At 42.6% G+C, this 21,662-nt stretch overlaps 1 protein-coding gene across 1 annotated transcript in view; it reads left to right on the top strand.

Moving 5' to 3' along the window:
- Positions 1-1,121: 1,121 nt before the first annotated feature.
- LOC113571485 (sorbin and SH3 domain-containing protein 1) overlaps positions 1,122-21,662 on the top strand; it is a 38,991-nt gene continuing 18,450 nt past the window's right edge. Inside the window, 13 exon segments of the mRNA XM_035531651.1 lie at positions 1,122-1,246; positions 9,544-9,586; positions 11,003-11,098; positions 11,346-11,462; positions 12,225-12,346; positions 14,116-14,263; positions 14,546-14,709; positions 15,096-15,156; positions 15,308-15,382; positions 16,976-17,005; positions 17,268-17,370; positions 17,760-17,874; positions 19,242-19,319. Coding sequence (XP_035387544.1) covers positions 1,160-1,246; positions 9,544-9,586; positions 11,003-11,098; positions 11,346-11,462; positions 12,225-12,346; positions 14,116-14,263; positions 14,546-14,709; positions 15,096-15,156; positions 15,308-15,382; positions 16,976-17,005; positions 17,268-17,370; positions 17,760-17,874; positions 19,242-19,319 — 1,239 coding nt within the window. The 5' untranslated portion in view covers positions 1,122-1,159.

The raw sequence follows: 21,662 nt of genomic DNA, 5'->3' as shown, positions 1-21,662 counted from the left end.
GAACCAGAGCAGGGCCAGGAATAGGACCTAGGATGGGAAGTGCAGCAACTGGGACAGGAACAAGAGCAGAATCAGGAGTGGGAATTGAGACAGGATCAGAGATGGGAACAGGAGGGTCTGTGAAGCCAGAGGTGCTGGAGACTATAGGGCGGTGGGCTGTCACAGAACACCAGGGACATATACGAATCTACAAAGGTAGCAGGGCCCAGGAACTCACACAATGAGTGGTCGAGGGTAGCCATGTTCACTACAGAAGAGCTAGAACCAGAGTCACATCCATGGAGCCATGGAAATCCTCTTTTAGTGCACAACTTTTAGTCCACTTATGCAATATTGCATTTAATTAGGACTTTTTTATTTACATTTTTTTAAATATTGTTGCTTTTTATTTACTTTTATATTGTGTTTTATTGCTTTGTCTTTTATATTGTACCAAAAAAACCCCACCTTTCTATCATTAGAAGTGCATTTGTTAAAACAAAATAGAATTAGAAAAAGAACATAATTAGAGCAATTAGAATAAATGATAACAAAACAGAAGTAGACTAGGAGAAAAGGTGAAAAAAGTCTCCTAATTCTTTCTACTTCGATTTAGTTTTTTATATTCTGTACTTTCTTCTTTTTCTTTTTATATGGTAGTAAGTATGTTTGGAATTCTTTGCTGAACCTTAACATTTACCATAGGAGTGCCAAGTGCCAAGACTGTTCTGTAGCAAGAATACTTTTTCAAGCACTAAAGTGCCCACAATATACCACCAACAAAATGTGAAATCATGTAGGCCAGTAACAACTAATTTGGTTAGCAGTACGAAGGATTAAGTCAGTTACAATTAAATTATATGACTAACCCATTCTTCAAGGCTACGTCCGTTATTTGCTGTCATAACAGGACTAAACCTAAAGGCTAATTATTCCAGCAATACCAGCAAACTGCAAAATTATCTGTCGTTGTGTACTGTCGCCTAATGTGAAGTAACATTTACACAGAAAACATGAGCTCGCGCTCAAGTTACATATAAAATACGGGCGGTCACACCTTGTCATTTTTGAAAAATCTCAGTCGGATTTGCTGGGGTAGACCCACGTGTATGACTTTGTGCACTACGTCCCTGTGCGCCCACCCCGGTCAGCACGGAGGGGCAGCTCACCGAGTACTGTAATGAGACCGGGCGCACGCTGTCACTGCAAACCGAGCAACGTGCGGAAGCGCTGTCAGTACGGAAACCTGGACTGCTTCCGTGGAAAGGTAAGTACACATTGCACATATCATTTCAGCATGTTTTCAAGCATTCGTACCAAACACTAGATCTTTGCAAACATGACCAATCGCAGCATTGCCAAGGTGAACGTGTGGACGTTTGCTCCGTGTGCACTGGCAGATTTTACTCTGCTCCTGCTGCTGTCCGCTGCGGTGGGTTTGCGGTGAAGGCAGAGTGATGTAGGGTAGACCTTGAGTTGGGCTAGTTTGCTTTCTTTCTGGTTTCTTTTCTTCCCAGCACCAACACAACTAATCGGCAGCTGAGATCGAGATGTGATACTACTTGTGATCGTAATTGGGCATCTTAAATCCAAGTGAAACTAATTCGTCCCTTATGGGTGAGCTGTCGACGTCCGTGGATTGAAGCTGTCTTATTTGTATTCCGCAGAGAACGCGTAAAAATCGGTTTAATCGGTTACCGCCGCTCATCCTTGCGTCGCGCACACGAGCCCAAATAAGGAATAGGACAGAACATGAAATAATCACCCACAGCTCAGTGTGTTTAGATACAACATAAACGCAGACAAAACGTGTCTTAAGCCACAATTTGAACTTTTAGGCTATGATATAACCGCAGAAGTACACGTGTATTCCCGTTAGTTTTGTGTACATTCTTGTTTTTCTTAAACAAAATAAAATAAAACAATTTAAAAAAGGAAAAAACTTTTGCCGCGTAATGCTGAATAAGAGGTGAGCGCTAGAGGTGCATTTGGCCTAATGCAATGCAGATAATGCGGTATAGGCTCTGTGGTGGCAAACCTGCTGCTACACATGCCAGCTCAAGGACTTCTAGGCCAGAATCTGGCCTAAACTGGCAAACCTTTTTTTTTTTTTAAATCCAACTGAGTAAATGTAAACCATAAGAAAGTTACAGTAAGCTAAAAATATGAATCAATATACAGTAGCTACACGTGCTTCCGTAAATCAGTAACCCTGTGGTCTCCTTGACCACACTTAAATAAATGATGGGTTGTTGTGGCTTATGCTTGTAAGTAGGCAGCTCGTAAAAGCTGCCTGAGAAGACAGTACCATTCTTATTACCCACATTGTTAGGGAGAAAACTGCTGAAGCAAAAATAATGTGAAATCAAAGGTTAGTACATATTTGTCTACAAACTTATGAGTGAAGCATTTCATCTTGTTTGGTCATGGTTTGACTAGATTTCTGGAGTTTTTGCATACCTGCTGTGGGAGGATATTCTTAGGAAACATTCCTGGGGAAATGTTAGATTATATTGGGAGACATTTGTTTTTAAAAAGTGAAATATCAGTATATAAAAGATAAAATAATTGCACTGGTTTGTATTAGGACATTTCTGCAAAGTCCATAAAGTTAAACAGATTATTTAACCTTCAGTGGGAAATAATGATTTTCACTGGGAAATAATGATGCTTAAGAGATTTACAATTTTGTGAAAAATTAAAAGAATATTACAAAGTACTGAGTGAAAAGCATGGAAGATGGTTTGAAGTCATTTAACTAGGTGAGGGATTCCAGCATTTGGGAGAAATCCCAATGTCAGGCTGTCTGGATACAATCCCTTGAGTTTCATAATGAATAATTTGTGTTGGCTGCTAAATGTTTTATAACCTTTGTGCAGAATCATGTTACCTGTGTCCAGTGCACTGAGTAGACAGTCAGAAGTGTCAAAGAAGTCTCTTTCCAATAATTTGCCATCAACAAACCATATTATTTGTTACCTTATATGTTCTTTCAGACTGATCAAAATGTTTTCTACATGTGTTGGTGAAGAGAGTGTCCAGTGTTTGTGTGTGTGTGTTGGTAAAACTATAGCTTACGAGGATTTTAAAGAATGCTGTCATAAAACTGTCAGAACTACTAACATTCTCCTGTTGTTATAGTACTGCTTGAGGCTCGTACATCCCCGTATTCCTCCTCTAGTGGTAGAGTACTCTAGTCCTACAGTAAATCATGGAAGAAGTTTATTCAGTCATCTTAGCCTATTTAGAAATGTCTGGAAATGGGTTTAAGGTTTCAATGGGAAGTAGACATTCAGGTGTTTCCATTGATATCATATTTATGCATATAACTTATAATCATGATTAACAGTGATGCCATATGTAATAGTGATAGTAATTTAGGTCCAGGATGTTCAGGGACTTAAAAGAGCTCAAGTGCTTGCAGACCCATCATCAAATTGTTTTCTGAATAGGGAACTTTCACCAGTAAACAAATCAATGTAATGGTGTATTGTATGAATAAGGAGAAGGAAAACCCTTTCATGTAATCGAATCATAAAGCCCAGTAATTTCCTTAAAAACCCTTACATATCATGATGGATTTTCTTCACATTTCTTGTTATTCCAAGCATCAAGGCCTAACACAACTTGCCATGTTGTTAGAAATGGTTTGCAAATGGGGTTGGTACTTATTTAAGTCAAATGGTTTCCCCACCAGTATCTGATAAATGGCATCTGTATTTCACCTTAAACGCACATCAGAAGTGCAATGATTGATGAGTCCTCAACTGGATGTTTGGACCCCAGACACTTGACGCTCTCTATTCACATTGTGGTAATGTTACTCCATGTTGCTTAGCAACCCAATGTCTTCCCCCTCACTACTCTTTCACCCCTATTGGCTGAAGTATATGTGAGAGTGGTAATCAAAGTGTGTGTGTGTGTGTGTGTGTATGTGTGTGTGTGTGTGTGTGTGTGTGTGTGTGTGTGTGTGTGTGTGTGTGTGTGTGTGTGTGTGTGTGCACATACGCTTTTCAAGGTTCATACGTACAAAGCAGCATACTAATAAATTAAGGTAAACAAGGCAAGCAAGCAGAAAACTTATGCTTCAATTTGGATGACGCTCACAGATTTCTCTTTTCACTTCTTGCTGGCCTAACAGTTCGTACAGCAGCTGGCATGGACACAGGGCTGTTTGGCTGGGACGACCCCTCCCTAAAGACAGTGGCCAAACACGGTTACACTGACCAGTGTGAATTTCTGCACTAATACACAATTTCTTTTACATGTTCAGTAAGAATATATTTATCAAACGAAACATACTGTATCTTAACCATTATGAGGTATTTCAGTAGTTTAAGAAGCAGTCTCATACCGCTTTTGTCAGGACTCTGGCAGCTGTGATGGCACAAATGTGTGTGCATGTGTACCTTTCTCACATAGTTGCATAAGTGTGTTATCATTCTTTAAAAAGGCTCTGAGCTGGCAGCCTTACCCTGTCGTGAGTTTAGGAGTCTTCTGTCATGCTGCTATGTAGACCCTCATTTTGGAAGCACTTGAAATGGCTGGATTATCAGAGGGCTGTTTTTAGGGGTGGTGGAACCGTCTGCGTCCTCCGACCAAATTAACGTGCCTAAGGCACATAGCTGAGGGCTCTGAACCAGTTGTCACACTCTGCATTCGCAACGTGAGCTCAGAAATTTCCCCTGAAGTGACCTTTCCTGTAGCACGTTAGAGGTCTAGTCATCATACTGGCATAACAGTGTGATTTCATCATCATATCAGGATTGATTTGGTGAAAATCTTTATTCTACAATAAGATGAAAGAAGCTGTTGTTTTTTTGTTACCTTTATTTTGGCACGGGACACCCTTTGGTCTCAGGCAAACACCAGAGTTTTATAAGAATGTACAGTATATAAAAAAGCAAGTAATGCTATTTGCGTTATATACGTTCTGCAAATGACAGGGCCGGACCAGTTCTGTCCTACGTGTTTCGGTGAAGTGTGAGGAAAGGCATCTTCTTCCTCCCTTTGGCATGCAGCGATATCGTTAACCGTGTCATCTGGTTCCAGTGTAGAGGATGTAACATTCATGTAAACAGTTCTCATCAAAGTGTAGTAATCAGAGGTCAAGTCATTAATCCGGATGCTCGGATATTTATAACGTGATGTGCTCATTGGATTACTCCTTTAGGACAGTATTTTCAAAAAAATTACAATCATTTGGGCTATAGGCCGAGAGGAGCATGACCCACGTTGAACTTCTTCCTCCTTTCTGACCAATTTAATTTATATTGGGCATGTTGTGTTAGAGGACAACCCTTGGCAAGACTCAAATGAGTCAAGTACATGAAATATTTTCAACTGAGAATAAATAATCATTATGCAGGTGGTGGTAATGTTGATCGATTTCCATCTTTTCCAATCGCCTTCTTTGATGTAAGCAAGACTGGGAGGAGGAAGTGGGACAATGAGGTCATGTTAGAGGTTCACAGACACAGTGACACGCTTGCTGTGCAGACAGGAAGCCTAGAAACAGCAACCATACAGCGGCCAATCAGAATCCTTAACCATACCATCTACCTGCTTTATAACACCATAAATTATATAGATTTTAAAACTTTGTTTAAAGATATTTTCCGCATTACAATGTTATCTGCAACTGTGGAAGGAGTGGTCAAAGATAGTCTCTGGAGTACCGTATGTGGAAATGTCCCTCAGCGGCTGACCAGTGAAAAGTTGAAACCTAAATTCCAAATGAGATGGCCCAGCCTGGCTTGGTGGGATGTTGTGTGTGGATAAAGGCTGTTTGTCAGGCCTGCGCATGCCTGCCATCGCCTCTGCTCTCAAAGCTCTGCTTGTCTTCTGCCCTCTCTGGTGAGCCATGCCAGGAACTTTTGACTCATCCCTATACTGGTGTTTATTCCTCACGCCATCTGAACACAGTGGACTTCATGCTTCTGATATGACATGGCTATAAGGGGGTTCACTGGAACTTCTTACAGGAGCTGTTGTTCCTGCCCTTTTAAAGGGCATAAAGCTGGAAAATACAGTACATTCTCCACTTGATGTTTCCTCTCATGTGTCCATGTAGGAGCTGGAATATTCTAGTCTTTACTTACAGGTTTGTGGTTTGCTTTGGCAACTGAGGGCTTAACACTGATGTGGCAATCAGCCCTGCAATTTGATTAATTAAATTACAGAATTTTAACTTTTTGAATTACTCTGATTACTCATATGTTTCTTTGAACTGGCTTGAACATGAATTGTAAAAGGTGAAATGTCACTAATATCACAATAAATGGAATTTTAGAGAATGATTGTGTCTGAAAATGCCTTGGCCCTAGCAAACATCCTATACATCACCCAACTCCCTGTGCTCATCTATGTGACTAGATATGATGTGCAGTCAAATGACAATTCTAAACACTGTAAAGTTAAAATACAGTTCAAGATAAACGTGGTTACCTCAGGAAGGTAAAGCGGGTGTTCTGGCTGCTGTGCTGGAGAACTGGCTCTTTGTTCCGGTGGTCAGAGCACACGTTTATCACCTGCAAGACTCAGTGTGGTTGCTGCCCCCAGCCTTCACTACCTGTCATCTCAAGATTTAAATCTCTTTGAGGTACATGCTTTTCATTATATAAAATAGCCTAGTTTAAGTACTTATTAAGCATTTAAGTGATAGCCTGGGTCTTGGGCTAATGCTCACTAAAACAAAATTTTATCACCTTGCGCAGTGACAGCCATTAATCTACACTGTACTCCACAAAGAGCAGAGTGGGTCTTGCCCTAACAGTGATGAGCTAAACGAGTCAGCCACACATCCAGCGTGGCTGAGGGAAACACAGTGCTCTCAAACATTTCCTTTTACGCTGCGACCGTTTAAACTAGGACGCTGAGAGCACACCGGCGTCGGCCTCGGGCCAGCACGGCCGCCAACCGTGTTTACCACAGCGAGGGGGTCTTCTGGTTTAAAGAGGGCCGGCTGCTGCTCCATGTTTGGAGTGGTACTCCGTGAGCAAGGCCAGGCCTGCTTTATCTCTGGCCCCTCCCCCGCTTGTCATTTGTTGACAAAGCAGAAGTCAAAGTGTTACGTAACCAGATTTTCTCCCTGTCTAGTTCCCTCTCTCTCTCCTTCCACTGTCCCTTTGGGTATAGCGGACATCTCATACTGATCTTTTGTGTATAGATTTTGAGCTCCTTTCTCAATGAGGTAATCCCTAGTGACTCCAGGGTGGAATATCGTAGTATAATTTTTATTGCACTGTGTCCTTTTCTTTTATAGAGAGATGTGGGTAGGTATGTATAAGATGTGGTAAAGCCTTTTTTTCCTGAACATATAAAACTAAATCTTGAAAATAATGTTTCAGGATGCTCTGAAGGCCTCACTGTAAAAGGAACTGCTGCTCTATCATTCACAGTCAATTTATACCAAACCTTAATATGATTCTTTTCCATCAAACTGAGATTAAGATTATCATAAATAATTATTATTTTTATCATGTAGTTAATGTGTTTGTTTCAGTTCCATACGTTGCATGTCTAATCCTTATTTAGCTTCCTGTTGACATCACTGGGGTTTTTATCGGCATGCTCATGTATATTTATGTTCAAATTGGTCAGCAATGTATCAGTCTGGTTGGGGACTCAAAATCTGCCTCTAATGAGCGGGTGGCAAATATTATGAGCTATCCCTGGGAGCTTTTGATCGGGTGTCAGTGATCCTAACAAGATCACCCAGGCTGGCGTTGACTGGTGGAATATCGCTACGATCAGCTCACGTCTGGCCAGTGCCTCATTCCTCAGCCTCCAACTGTTCCTCAACAACTGCCAGTCTGCATAGTGAACATTCAAGTGCTGAGTAGGTATGAGATATTTGGTTATCTCTCCATTATCTCGCTGGGGTTTATGCCCACCCATGGACATCTGGCATGTCACAGAGGGGCATGGGATGCAGGATGCTGTGATTTGGTCCACACATATAAAGTAGGTGCCACATTCTCACATGTCAAGTGGCGACAGGGTCGTCTTGGTGACCGTGACGTTGAAAGCGTTGCGGCGCGGGGCCAAGGCTGGGGGGGCTCTGGTCACTCCCACTCGGAGCTATAACAAACAGAGGCCATTCAAATGTGGATCTTTCTGTTGCCAAGGTGCGTGATAGTGTTGCAGGAAGGGATCAGTGAGGAATCACACTATACAAACAGGTAAGCAAACCTGGGAGGTGGCAAAAAGTACTGGATCTCTTTATCCTGGACAGCATGGGAAGCGTGGGCACTTGTGGCTAGTAAATGCATATTCAGTAAGGGAGTAATGCCTCTCTCTCTCCTTCTCGCTGTCTTTGCATATATAGGTTTCCAGAGAAATGGGACGTTTGGGAGGAGGTCCTTCATCAGCTGTTCAAGCAAAGTGCACAAATGTCCTGTTTCTCTGGAAACCGCATATAGTTCACTACAATTTAGAATATCTCTACATATTTTACTACAGTACATTGCAGTTACACACCTGGAATCGTCTTAGGATTTATTTAGTATATAAATATGTATCATAGGAGGTGATAGACAATGGAGAGAGCGTATATGAACAACAGCTGTGTCTGAGAAATCTCTCTGTTAACACTCACTTTAAATGTCTAAGCGTATGTAGCACCTTATTATGATAACGTCATCTGAGTAAAGACCACTTTAAAGCCAGACTTCACTGGCCTGTTTTGGTAATCAGGTTTTTATGTGAATTATGCTGATGAGCTACACTCGTGTAATCACAAGATGTTTTTGATTGCATTATCTTAACATGGTTGTCTGCCTTGTCTGCCTGTTTAAGACACAAGTGTATAATGTTTCCTTTTGTAAATGACCATAACTGTCATATATCCTGATCAACGAATGACTTCAAACAGCTGTTTCATCAGGAACAGAACAGTATTGGCTTGGCCGAAACAAATTGCCTATATTCCATATAATACAATCTAGAGGATCAATACATGTGATTTCATGTGATTAAAGCTTGTCTATATCAGATGCTTATCCTGGCCTGAGGTTCTGTGGACCTCTTTGTAACCCCCCCCCCCCCCCCACCTCCAAAATAAACGAGAAAACATTTTAAACTTTGCTCTGAGTTACTATACAGACTCTATTTCTCATGTGTCTTGTTATGATAACAGTGAAACTGCTATCATAACAAGATATCATAACTATGGCCGTGTAATCTGAAATATTTCCAAGTAGCTTATTTAGAGTTCTCAGTGAGTAGCTGGCAGGCATCTTGTTTCAGCGTGAAACACAAACATGGCTACAGCTGTTAGTGGGTTGGATGCCTCGTCACTATGCCTTAACACCTGCGTGCCTACTGTTTTAGTGCAGCCATTCAAAGAGTTTTGGCTGGGGACGGAGCATTTCACATGCTAGGCTGATTCTTCTGTCTGAAGAATAAAAACAATACCAAAAAACTTTAATATTTAAATGTAATATTTATAATGACTATACATTAATCCTACAGCAAACCTGAAAATCATGCCTGTACGTAGCGGTGTATCTAAACAAGAAGCTCGGTGCTTCTCTTCTTTGATCTCTGTGTTCTTCTTGCCAGGGCTCTCCAGCAGAGGGCGCTGTGAGATTTGATGCAGCCCCTGGTGAGTCTTTCACACCTTCCTGCCTTCCTGTCCTTCTTGTGGTATCATTGTGACATTTTGTGTAAGCAGAAAGCCCTCCCTGACCTTCTAAATCGTTCCTTTAAGGAAGCGTGCTAGCGTGGCACGGACATTGTGTTGCCAGAGCTCGGAAAGCTTTGGCATGTAGCTGTGTAGAAGTAGGGCTCTCCCTTCTCATGCCCTTTCTCAGACCGACCGTCCCAGCTGTACTCGCACAGCATACAAATGATGGAATGTAAAAAGTTCCACTTTTTTCTCTTTAATGGCAGAACCATCCTTGGAGTTTGTTAAACATTTCTACCTGAAATGATAAAAGGCTCCTCTGAAGAACAGTTCTGCCTGGCTGAACATTCTTTTAGGAATTAAGTATGACAAACAAATGCCTTATATTTAAGACATTTCAAAACCTGTTTAATCTATTTTATATATTTATCTTAACAAATATTTTCCCTGCCACATTTAGCATAAATAAAGAATCCTGTATAATTGGTGATAACACCTCGGCTTAGACGTACGTAAACATTGCCCAAGCATAAAATAGTAAAGCGCTAGTCTGGTGTTATTCATTGCACATGTTATGTTAAGCAAGTCCAGTATGCTTTCTTCACAACATTGCAGTACTGTCAGGTTTTCTGGGAGAGCAGTGATTTCTTGCTGTGAGAAGGCTCAGGAGTAAACAAACAAACACAGACTCTTTCTGTGTGCTCCCCTCCGGAACGTCGAGTCCGTGTTCCTCTCCGGCAGAGCCCCGTTTCCTTCCACTCATCTGTCACTCCTTCCTCACTCCACACTCAACTCCACATCCCAGCACGCAGTTAGAGTGGGCAGGACAAAGTCATTTGTTTGGTGATTTATATTATTGGACACGCTTATGGAGAAACCAAAAGTGAGAAAGCATCATATGTAACCAGGAACCTTTAGTCATCACTTTTCAGATTCAACAAATTTTCTTGTTCAGTATAAATTTGAACAAAGTTATAGAAACATATACATAAAGATAAAGACACAAACAAATATTTATGCAGCCTTAACTACAAAACCAAAGATAATGGTTATAAATAACTACCATATGGCAGTACACAAGTCTCATCTTAACAGCAAAAATCCACATGCAACCCAAACCTTTCATTTCTGATAAGGATTATAGCTGTACAAGCCCACTATGCACTTCAAAAAGTATATCAGCCAGATAATGTGTATAAACTCACAAATCCATTTAATGCAGTTAAGGAAAACCTGCTTTCTGCCTTAGTCTGCACTACAGTTGTACATAATATTTTGATAAGTCAACTTCCCTCCAAAATCTTGAGATGACAAACTAGAGTATTGACTAAAATATGTATTGGCCCCGGTTGCTATGAACTCAGGTGTGCTCACCAGTTGTTTTTTTGTGCCTAGCAGTGTGTCCGATCATCATCAGCCCACGCGCCGTCTCTGCTGTGCGGGTCACCCCTCTGAGGAACATGAGGAGCTCTCCTGAGCTCATGCCCACTGGTGAGCTCCTTTTACTTCAAACCAGACTAGTACTAGCCAAGCTACACAGTCAGTCTGGCTAAGGCTGAATGGCAAAGCTTGCACTCACTCAAACATGTTAAAGTCAGTCAAGTGGTAAACGGTAGTGATTCAGTGTAATAGATGAAGGCCAAACTTGTTTTGACAGTGATTTCATGGCTGTGGGTTTCCTGCTTAAGCTTGTCTTTGCGCTTTGCCCATTCCCTGCATAACATGGCTTGGCAAGCAGAGGTGGACCCTGCCCGTGTGTGTAAAGGGAAGGGCGCAGTGACCCTTAGAGCCACGCTCGTGCACATCAACGATGAGGACTGTGTTATCCAGGAGCCAGCTGTGACCCCAGCCAAGCGTGAGTTCCAAATGGCCTTTCACGTCCCCATGTAATTCATAGCATGTTTCTGAAGAATATGCTTTCTGCTCACTAATTTTACATTTATGTGCACAGGCTTACATAAATGTCATCATAAATAGGACTACTGACGATATGTTTTTCGTCAGATGAATTCGTTTCACAGCACGATGTTCGGAAAGTGTTTTGATATGGAGCACACACAACAGTGTGTGGTAGCCAGCTTGGTTGCTCGGCAGCCCAAATAACTTTCGTTTAGGCCTCATATTTGCCAGCCTCTGTGAAGGAAGCTTTTGTCTCGAACTCCCACACTGGCTGCTGGGAATGAAGCATGGACTGATTGGTGATCACAGTATTGGAACTCTGCTGGTTTGCTGCCAAGACGCGGGGGAGATGCTTTAACTGTTGTGTCGGTATACGAAGAGGCCAGTGAAACAATCACTTCTTACAGTGGAGTCAATGGCCCCCTTGTTCGGTTGACAAAGTTCACAGATTGTGAAGGAATCATTGGTTCCAACCAGGGAAAATTAGCATCTCTGTGGATGAAGACCTTTTCAGGGGCGTGCTCAATACTGCTACACAGGACTGAGGATTTATTTAATTGAAGATTAACAGTTCTGTCTTGGGCCAGTTTTGTGCTTAACTTGGAAAGCAAAAACATCCACTGCCAAGGGGAGGCAGTAGTGTTTCATGTTTATGCCTTGTTAGGTGTAATAGGGCCCCAGGAAAAAAGTCTTATAGACCCCGAGCTGTTTGGATTAGTTACAGGTGCATGGTTTGGGACAGTCAATGGAGATGCCACAGAAACCAGTTTGGCAGAGCAAGGGATAAACAACACTGGAGCGGATTTAAATTCATCACAGGCCAAAAGGACTCCAACACAGGTAATCAGAACATTTCTTTTTAGCCAGACTGTCTTAGTCAGATGTCACTTCAGTATGAAGGCCAAGCGAGATTTAATGACTTATGGTTTACTGACTAAGAAGACTATAAAGGTATTCACCAGATGCTTTATGGCATTTACAACTACTTTAGAATAAATAGCTTGTTCTGTAGTAGTTGTAAGTGCCAGTTGTGGACCCGAGGGTAGTTGGGACTATTCTGCACTGTACTGTTACTGGAGTACATTTGCAATTTGGTGGACTTCTTTTGATATTTCATTTACACAGAATCTTGCTGCTTAATGAGTAGCTTTATTTAAATTAAACTGTATCTCCCAATTGTGACAACTGTGTCAAAAATGATAATTAAAAGGTTATTCACCTAATGTGCATTTGCACTCAGTGTCAAAATGCCTGTGAAAATTCAAACCAAACCGATTGCGTTTTCATTTTCATGGGCTTTCACATCAATTAGCCAATCAGATTCCACAGTGTGCCACCTCAGTCAGCCAATCAGAACGGGTTTCCGGCAGGCTAAGTGGAACAGGTGATGTCTTTGAAGCAATTAGAGCAATGCGCCCAGTATCGCGTGAGGAGGTTGAGTTAAAATGGCTTAGCAGCCGACGCAAAAACGCAGTGTTGACAATGTAAATGAATACAATACAAAGCCATGTGAACTCTGTATGGAGTCAGATGGCACTGTTGTTCGTCCCGTGCTGGAGAATGCATTGACCTGGGCTGTATGCGTGCATGTATTTACATTGTCACACTGCGCTTTCACGTCTGCGGTTACGCCAGGTTAATGGCGCGGCTGGGTGAACTATTTTGCTGAAAGGAGGCTGATTTCGACAGCATCCGAAGGAATGTGTAACACAGAGAGAGTTGTTCTGCAACTGTGCTCAGTTTGGCAATGACAACGCTCATGTTGGTGCCTGATAAGGCCGAGAATTCTTCCACATGCGCAGCTCAGAAGTGTGAATGTGAAGTTGCCAGTACCACTGTCATCATGGACTACTCTGCCACCAACTTTCAAAAAAGGCAGTTATTCTTCTTAGCTTGATGTAATCCCGGCCTCGGTTTGCAGTTTGACTAACATTTTCACAGACTGAACGCAGCAAGGGTGATGTTTCACCTTTGACATTTGTATTTCGCCATCATTCTACCATGGTGGTCAGTTTGAAAATTACATTTGTCACTGAGTGAAGATACATATTATGTAAATAACAGTTATCATTTTGTTACAATTGTAGCATGAACACATGAAACGTTAATTTAAAATTGGGAAATACATTTTAATTTAAATAAAGCTACACACAAAGTACCCAAATGTCTGTGTAAATGAAATATCAAAAGAAGTCCCCCAAATTACAAATGTAAATGGAATTATTTAATTTGAATTTTGAGCTCAAACTTGCATGTATGAGTGGAATATTTAAATTCAAACTTATTACATTGCCATTTTGCAAATTACATTTGCATTTTCATTTTGGTGCTGATATGCTTCCATATAATTCAGCTTGGCAGTGATTTCATTATTTTCTGCTACAATAAAACATCTACATTTATATAGCATTAACTAATTAGTCATTAAGTGTTTTATAACATTAAATCGGTAATCATGAAGTCTTCAGGAAGGTTCAAATTGATTGGTCAATTAACAAATGTACTTAAAAAACACTGAGCTGATTTTTAAAGACCAAAGAGAAGGTGTCTAGGCTGAGATTTATAGACATGGCTTGTTTTTCTCTCCTACGTTGTGATGTTCTGCTCAGGTTGTGTGTCTTGTAAGCTCTGCTCGGTTGCAGCCCCTGTCCACCTCAGACTCTGTGAGTGGCCTCTCACCCTCAGAGGGCGTGACCTCCCCCGGTTTGTCTAACAGCAGCACCAGCTCAGCCTCCGCTGTGCTGCAGTACCGCCCAGGTACATACCACTCTCGCAACACCTCTACCACATCATATGAATCTAGTGAAACAATAGATAGGCACAGATAGGTGGCCCAGCCTCCTAAGTAGTATTGAAGTGGTTATATTATATGATGTTGTAAACAAGGTATTAAATTAATACAGAATTATATTAGTGGGGAAGACATAAAGGGGTTCTTTAAAAGACTCAAACAATAACCCAACTAGGAATAGTGTGACCCTGGGTTCTGGGTCGGCATATCTCGATTGCTCTGTGTGTGTGCATGATGGTGCTTGGCAGAGGAGAAACGTGGAGCGACTGATCAGAATTCCACTCAGAGAGAGCAGAGACCTCCACCTGACAGCCCGCACACCCCCTCCACGCAGATGGAGGCCACTAGAATGAGGATGACTGGGCATTCACTGTCCCCTGCTCCCCTGGAGAAGCCCAGAGTCCCTGTGCGGGTAAGAGTGGGAACAGTTCTTTGATCATTTTGCAGCGGGGACAGTTCTCAAGACAGTTTCAAATTTGTTGGCATTTTGAATTTGTCCTCTGAAATTTTTCACATTTCTTTGTAGCAGAAGCAGCTTTTAAAAATCCGCATGTCTTGATTTTTGTTTGAAGAGTAGTACCCTGTTATTGATGCATAAACTAAAATTGGGTAGGTTGCTAATTTATATGTTGTAATTTAGCTTAAAAAAACTTCCTATTTGGGCCTTTAAACACGCCCCATGTTTTGACATATTTGAGATCATTGAGTCCACATATTTTAACCTGTTCCCAGTGCAGGATTTAACCTTGACCAACTCACGGTGTGTATGTGTAACTCCTATTGCATAATATCTCACAGAACACAGAGAAGTCCAAGGACTGGTACAAAAACATGTTCAAACAAATCCACAGAGTCCCAGGTAAACATTTCTCTCTCCACTGCGCCACTGCGCTGTGTCTGTTACCGTGTGTATCACTGTGTATCGACCGAGTCCTGGCTTGCATGGCATCTGTCTTTCCCTCTGCGTGTTCATGAGTGTTTGTGTGGGTTCTGTCATCCACCTTGTTCAGAGCCTGTTGAGGAAAACCCATACCGTCCCACCTACATTTTCCCTGAGAGCAATGGCAAGCCGCTGAGAACACGAGGTACCGTTAGTTAAAGCCGCCCTCACCTGTTCACTCCAACATTTCCACCGCTCACTGCTCTGCCATTCATCTCACTGTCATTTTCAGTTCGATCTTCTGCTCAGTGTAGAAGATCCAGAAGAGAGAAGAGAATAAGCCCTGCAGGCCCTAACCCTGCTTGAGTTGGTTAGCTGATGTCAGTTTTACAGTGTTGCTAATAAGTCACGGTTCAATAAGTCAGGGCTTAACTCCTGCTGAAGGTTTGATCTATACGGCAGTAATAAATTCCTAGAAGGCAGTGAGTGTGTTCCACCAGGCAGTGAGTATGTTCCTATCAGATGAGTGCCACTTACATTTCTAAGCAGTTATTATCAGCAGTGATGACGATCAGTTATTGTATTACTTCGGGTTTCTTGCTATAGAAAGATGCCTAATATTGTCATCATGGGATCCACAGTTCTTTGTTCACTGTAAGATTAGCTGGTTGAATTTGAGCTGCTGATAAACAGGAAAGAACAAGCAGTGAAAACGAGTGATCTTTCAAATACCATTCTGAGGCCACATGCTCAAGGTTTGGTGCTGTTGGCATTTCCAGTCAGTAGAATGCACTATTGAGTAGCTATATAGTTCACCTGGTCTTCACCCTAACCCTGTAACACATATAGCTGGGTCATTAGAGACACTGTATTTTGAGTCAGATCTTAAATGAACATGCGGTCGACCAGTGCTGTGAATAAAGCACTCTGTGTCAATAACACAATATTCTAAGCATCATTAAACCCATCAGTCTGTCAAGGTGAGCTATAATTACAAAAGGACCTCATGTTGCCAAGGAGACCATGGTGTATTTAAAATCCTCTGAATGACCACTGCAACTGTTATTAGTACAGTAATGCATCTGGAATGCTGTAGATGGCAATGCTTTTAGAGACGCGCTGTGTTAAATTATTGAGGTGGTCAGGATGGCCCTAATGGATTTAAAAAAAGAGCTGTTGCACTCTAAACAAAGCAAAGTAAGTGAGCTGCATGTGCGTGCCTGAACTGACACTTTGTGCCGGGCTCTGCACTGGTCCACCCTCTCGCTACAGATTTATGAAGCGCATAAACTCTAATGGCTGCAACTTTAGTGATGCTTTCTCCCATCTCCACAGCTTGTAAACCATCTAAGGGGAAATTTACACAAGCCCCTGGTGTTGTTTTATCTATAAGACAGCTCCGTTACTTGTAGCAGAGCACCACGGCCTGGTTGAGCACCCTCTGCTGGCAGGACTGGGCTTGAAGTGCAAGTGCAATGTCCTCTAGGTGCTGAACAGCTGATAATGGCTGCTACATGCCATGCTAATCCATGCAGTTTCCAGCTACTGTATATTAGGTGCATAGAATGCTTCCCTGTGATTTAGAATGCTCCATATGACTGAGCCGCACTGGGTATAGGAGGTGTCTCTTACAGGTCTGTTCCTAATCTGCCTTGAAAATTATTTCTTTATCTTTTTACCTTGTAAACACCTAAATGATCATTAACAGACACAGTTCTCAGCGTTTTCTCTAAAAGTTGACTCAGCTAACCAACAGATGAATCCCAGGCCTTCACTGTAATCTTCCACTCCTTTTCAGATGACAGTCCTTCACATAGTGGTGCAGATGGTGAGTGTGTTTTCCTCATTTTTCTTAATAATGTAAGTCCAACCAAGGAGCAACACAGTCAGACATTGTTTAATCATGTCACTGTCATCATCCTCTGGTCGTCTAGACATAATATCTTTTTTAGAACGAACCAAGCAGGCCTTACTTATTGATTTGTGATAAATGAAAAATTTGTCCATCTGCAGCGTTTATTGAGTTTATGTCTCTCCCTGTGTTGTTGTTTATTGAGCTTGTTTGTTTTAAATGTTGTCTTGTCGTCCAGGGCGAAGTGTTCCTCGCTCTAAAAGTGCAGTAGACATGGGCAGCTCCCAGCCACAGCGCAGGCTCCCTGTGCCCACACGAACATCCTCCCTACAGCCAGAGAGGTTAGCCCTCACCCAGCTAGACCAGCTAGCTTTAAATACTTCCACCTAGGTTTGGGCTAAGCTAGCAGTAAATAATGTAGATAAAGACTGCTGGGAGGCCTAAGTACTCATTTAACAAGCAAAGCAATGCACAACCACAATTGTGTGTAATTTATTCATGCAGTGATTTTCCAAACCGCTACAAAACTGATGTACAAAAACATTTAAATTTAAATTTGCATGAGGTGCTACGGAGGATTAGAACATGGTGGCGATCGGAGGAAGAAAAAGCTTTGAAAATGTAAGGCTCAGAGATGAGGATGCTGAACCCAGCCCCACCTCCCACTAGTTGTCATAGCAACGATTTTCCTCACACATGATTGGTCCTCTCCTCTGTGCATCCCTTGCAGGAACGAGTGGGAGCCCCCTGACAAGAAAGTGGACACCAGGAAGTACCGGGCCGAGCCCAGGAGCATATTCGACTACGAGCCGGGGAAATCTTCCGTGCTGAGGGTGGAGAGGCCGGTACGACGCTTCTGTGTCCGTGCATGTGTTGCGTGTGCTCGGGCTCGGGGGGGGGGGTTTCTAGGGCTGGGGGAGGGGAGGAGGGAGCGCGTGCATGCTGGGTGATGCTGTGAGATACTGATGTTTCTTGGCTGCTTCACTCACAAGGGCAGTGCACACAGGCCCAGGCTGCAAGACAGACGTCCAGCTAGTGCCGCCGCTCCGCTGGCTAAGGGGTGGTGCTTTTCACTCTAGTGGACATCTCTAAAATCCTTACGTGCCTCCAGAAAATGGGTGAATGAGGTCGCCTGTGTTTAAGACGTTTTTGTGTGTTTCATGTGCTCATGTTTTGGATTGGCCCAAACTGTGGTAGCATTTTCTACCGTAGCTTATCCTGTGTTTAAGAACGGAACTGAAGAGGTTCGAAATATGACACCTTCATTCAGCTGGGAGGGAAATCATAAATAAAGGATGAAGGAAAGGCATGCCAGGGGGGCAACTTGCTGTGAAAACAACCACCACCCACCCTCAGCCTTTGGTGCGTGCTTGTAGGCTGGCTGGCTTCCTGCCATTCAGGCCTTGGGAAGTATGACTCAGAGGTTGAACTCTTATTATGTAATGCCTCTGATGACACAGCGCTGCACAGATGTAAGACGCGCGTCAGACTTTCAGTCTGGAAGTTGGACAAAGCAGTTTTCAGTGTTGTCGGTCACACTGCACACATGGCTGAGAAAGAGCCTTTGTGTTTGTTACTTTCTCCAATTATTAAGAAAATAATTATGGCCTTAAATCAATTCCTCATGTAGGGCAAAACAATATTTTGCTTGTGGCTTTAATTTTAAAAATTTTGCTTCTGTCAAATTTTGTTTCTGCACGGCACAGATCAGTGCTAAAATGTAAATGTCATTTAACAGTATATTTGACAAAAAGAACTTTAAGACTTTAAGAATAAGATTGTAATGTGGGCATAGTGACACAGGATGTTTATGCTTAGTGCAATGCTCTCATCTCAGTCAGAGAAGTGTCATTAGACAGTAAAAGAGGTGTCATTTCGTGAGAGGTTTTCAGGGGGGCCCTCTCTTAATTCTGCATTGTTTAAATAAGTTGCCTGTTTCCTGTTTCCTGTTCTCTTTACTACTGACATAAGCCAGATATTCAAACATGCCATCAAGCAGAGGCCTAATCAGGTTCTGGGTTTGTCTCATCCTCCTGGAAGTCTTCTGCCCACATCCGCGGAGACACTTGTAATATCCCAGCAAGGGGACGATTTCACATGTGTTTCATATCGAATGCCCCTTTCACTCGCATTGTCCTTGTGTTCTGAACTGTCCTCTTTCTCTTTCTTTCTGTGTCCTCCATTCCTCATGGCTCTGGCTGTCTAAACTCAGGATGTAAGTCCCGAAGATGTAGATTTAGAGAATGAACCTTGGTATAGATTCTTTTCAGAGATGGAGTTTGGAAAAGGGGTAAGTTGTCCGAGTTAAAATGACCCGCTTTTATTTACCTTTAAGCGAATGCATGTTGTACCTTAATTTAATTTCGTACCCATTCGTTCCCCTTCTCTGTGTGTGCCATCTTCCTCCCCCCTCTGTCTCATCTCTGTCCCGTCTGCCAGTGTATGCACACACCTTCAGCCCTGTCTCACCCATGCTGCCCGACACTGGCGCTCATTCTCAAGACATCTCTTTGCAGTCCACGCACAAGGGGGTCGTTGTTTTATCTTATTGGAGGCAGTATAGTTCATGTAAAAAAAAAAATGAAAATGAATGCGTAAAAAAGAAAAATGCTGCCTCTGCGCATTTGTATGCCCCCAAACACCAGTGGTGAAGGTCTTCAGCGTTTGACTGAGGTGTGTTCAAGTGAGGGGAAACATCAAGGCAGTGGTGTCAAATTCACTGCAGACCTGAGTGTTAACCCGTTTCTGGCACACCCAGTGCAGTTGTACAAGAGAATCTCTTTTGGGTCTGTTCGTCCAGGTTTCTGCTGCTGCCTGACCTCGCATCCACCTTATTGACTTGTCTGTTCCTAATTGGCATCACATTTCAAACTCTGTCCTGTATGTCAGCCGACTAAATGTGAAGCAGTTGTCTGGAAGCTCTTTCGAAACTCCTTTGAACACCTCTGGTGTGACATGTATTTGCGTCAGGATATCAAGATGAGGTGGATGCTTGAAACAGCAGTGAGACTGAAACCTTTGCCTTCACTACGGTGCTTTGACTAAGATCAGCCTTGTATGATCTCATACGCGTTCGATTACATCCTGTGCCTCTGAGCAAGGTTCAAACCAACTAGCCATATTCTGTAATTTCAAGTCAATTAAACTAATGTCTCTGAATAGACATGACCTCCTGACAGCATCTGTTGTGGTCATTAGCATTAGCTTGAGCTGTGAACTTTTTATCTGTCCCAGATGACAGAGGCAGTATTTGATGTTGATGTGTTCAGTGCTCTAGAGAAAGCTGTTACCGGGCCATTGGCAACCTTCAAGGTGATGGCATTTTTCTTGGAACATCTGGAGCACCTGTTTAGAAAATCCACCGATCAAAACTTTTTAAAAAATTAATATAAACTCCATTTTGACCTTTTTGATTTTTTAATGAAAAGGCTTAAAAGTTAAGAAGGACTGGAGTTAACTGGGACCTAAGCCTCTTCTCTGCCCTTCTTTACCATAGAGTGTAGGGTTATGGCCACTGAGTTGTTGTGCGCCCAGCAACAGCATGCAGTATTTTCTCCTCATTCACTCAGAAGTTTGGTATTTAACGCCAGCCTACCATCGTTAACCACAACTGTGTGTACGCCTCATCGTCCAGCCTTCAGCATGATGTCAGGCTCCTCGTGCTGGCTGGCTCACTCTTTCCTACAGTGCCATGGTGGGAGCTTGGACTTTTCCCTTGGTGAGCAGGCCTTCCATTAAAGCTCCGGGCAGCTCACGTTTCTGCGCAAGTCCGAGCTGACAGGGCTGCCTGTGGTCAGTGCCGTCATGGGGGCGTCTGTGCTGAATAGCTGCTGGAGTCAGGCAGAGTTTCCCGCCAGTTTTATTAGCGTGCACACCAAGACGTGTCAAGAGTTTTGAATGCAGTTGCTATAAGTGTTTTACACAAGTGCTTTAGCCAAGAGCAGTAAAATCAGCCTCTCTGTGCTGTAGACTGTACGGGTCCAGGAGAATCTCAGCACTGTACATTTTTGTGTCTTCCTTGCTCTGACACGGCCTTTTTAAAACTGACAAAAATCATTTGAGCAAGGAATTTACCCAGATGTGCAGTGCACGGTCACAGCAGGACCAGAATTGGAAACACTTCCCTAAAGAAAGGATGCTTTCCAGGAGTCTGACAGACGAGTACTAAGCAGCTCATTGAGACGGGAATGAGCGACTGTGAAAATACCTCGAATGTATTTCTGACTCAACTATATATGGTCACTAATGCTCTAAATGCTTTTACTTGTGCATAGCGTGTGTGACTATGTATGTGCATGTGTGGATATCTGTGTACGTGTGTGTGTGTGTGTGTGTGTGTGTGTGTGTATGTGTGTGTGTGTGAAGGAGGGCTTATATGGGATGAGTATGGACTGACCCTTGCCACTGATTAAGGGTACTATAACAAACCCATTCCCCCACAGTATGCAAGCTGAGGCTAGCTGCCATGTTTACTGTCATTCCGCATGCCACCTGAGTTACGAAGATGACCTCTTTTTCCTTACAAGAGTACCTCTATTTTAGATCATGCTGGCTGACGGAGTACAACACTTTTCTGGGAGTAAGAGCTTATTTCATAGAGAAGAAAGTGAGGAATGTACAATCTTATGTCTCT

The sequence above is a fragment of the Electrophorus electricus genome, chromosome 11, assembly GCF_013358815.1.
Source record: "Electrophorus electricus isolate fEleEle1 chromosome 11, fEleEle1.pri, whole genome shotgun sequence".
Classification (NCBI taxonomy): Eukaryota; Metazoa; Chordata; class Actinopteri; order Gymnotiformes; family Gymnotidae; genus Electrophorus; species Electrophorus electricus.
Note: the sequence above shows the minus strand (reverse complement) of the source record. Positions and strands in the feature narration are given on the sequence as shown.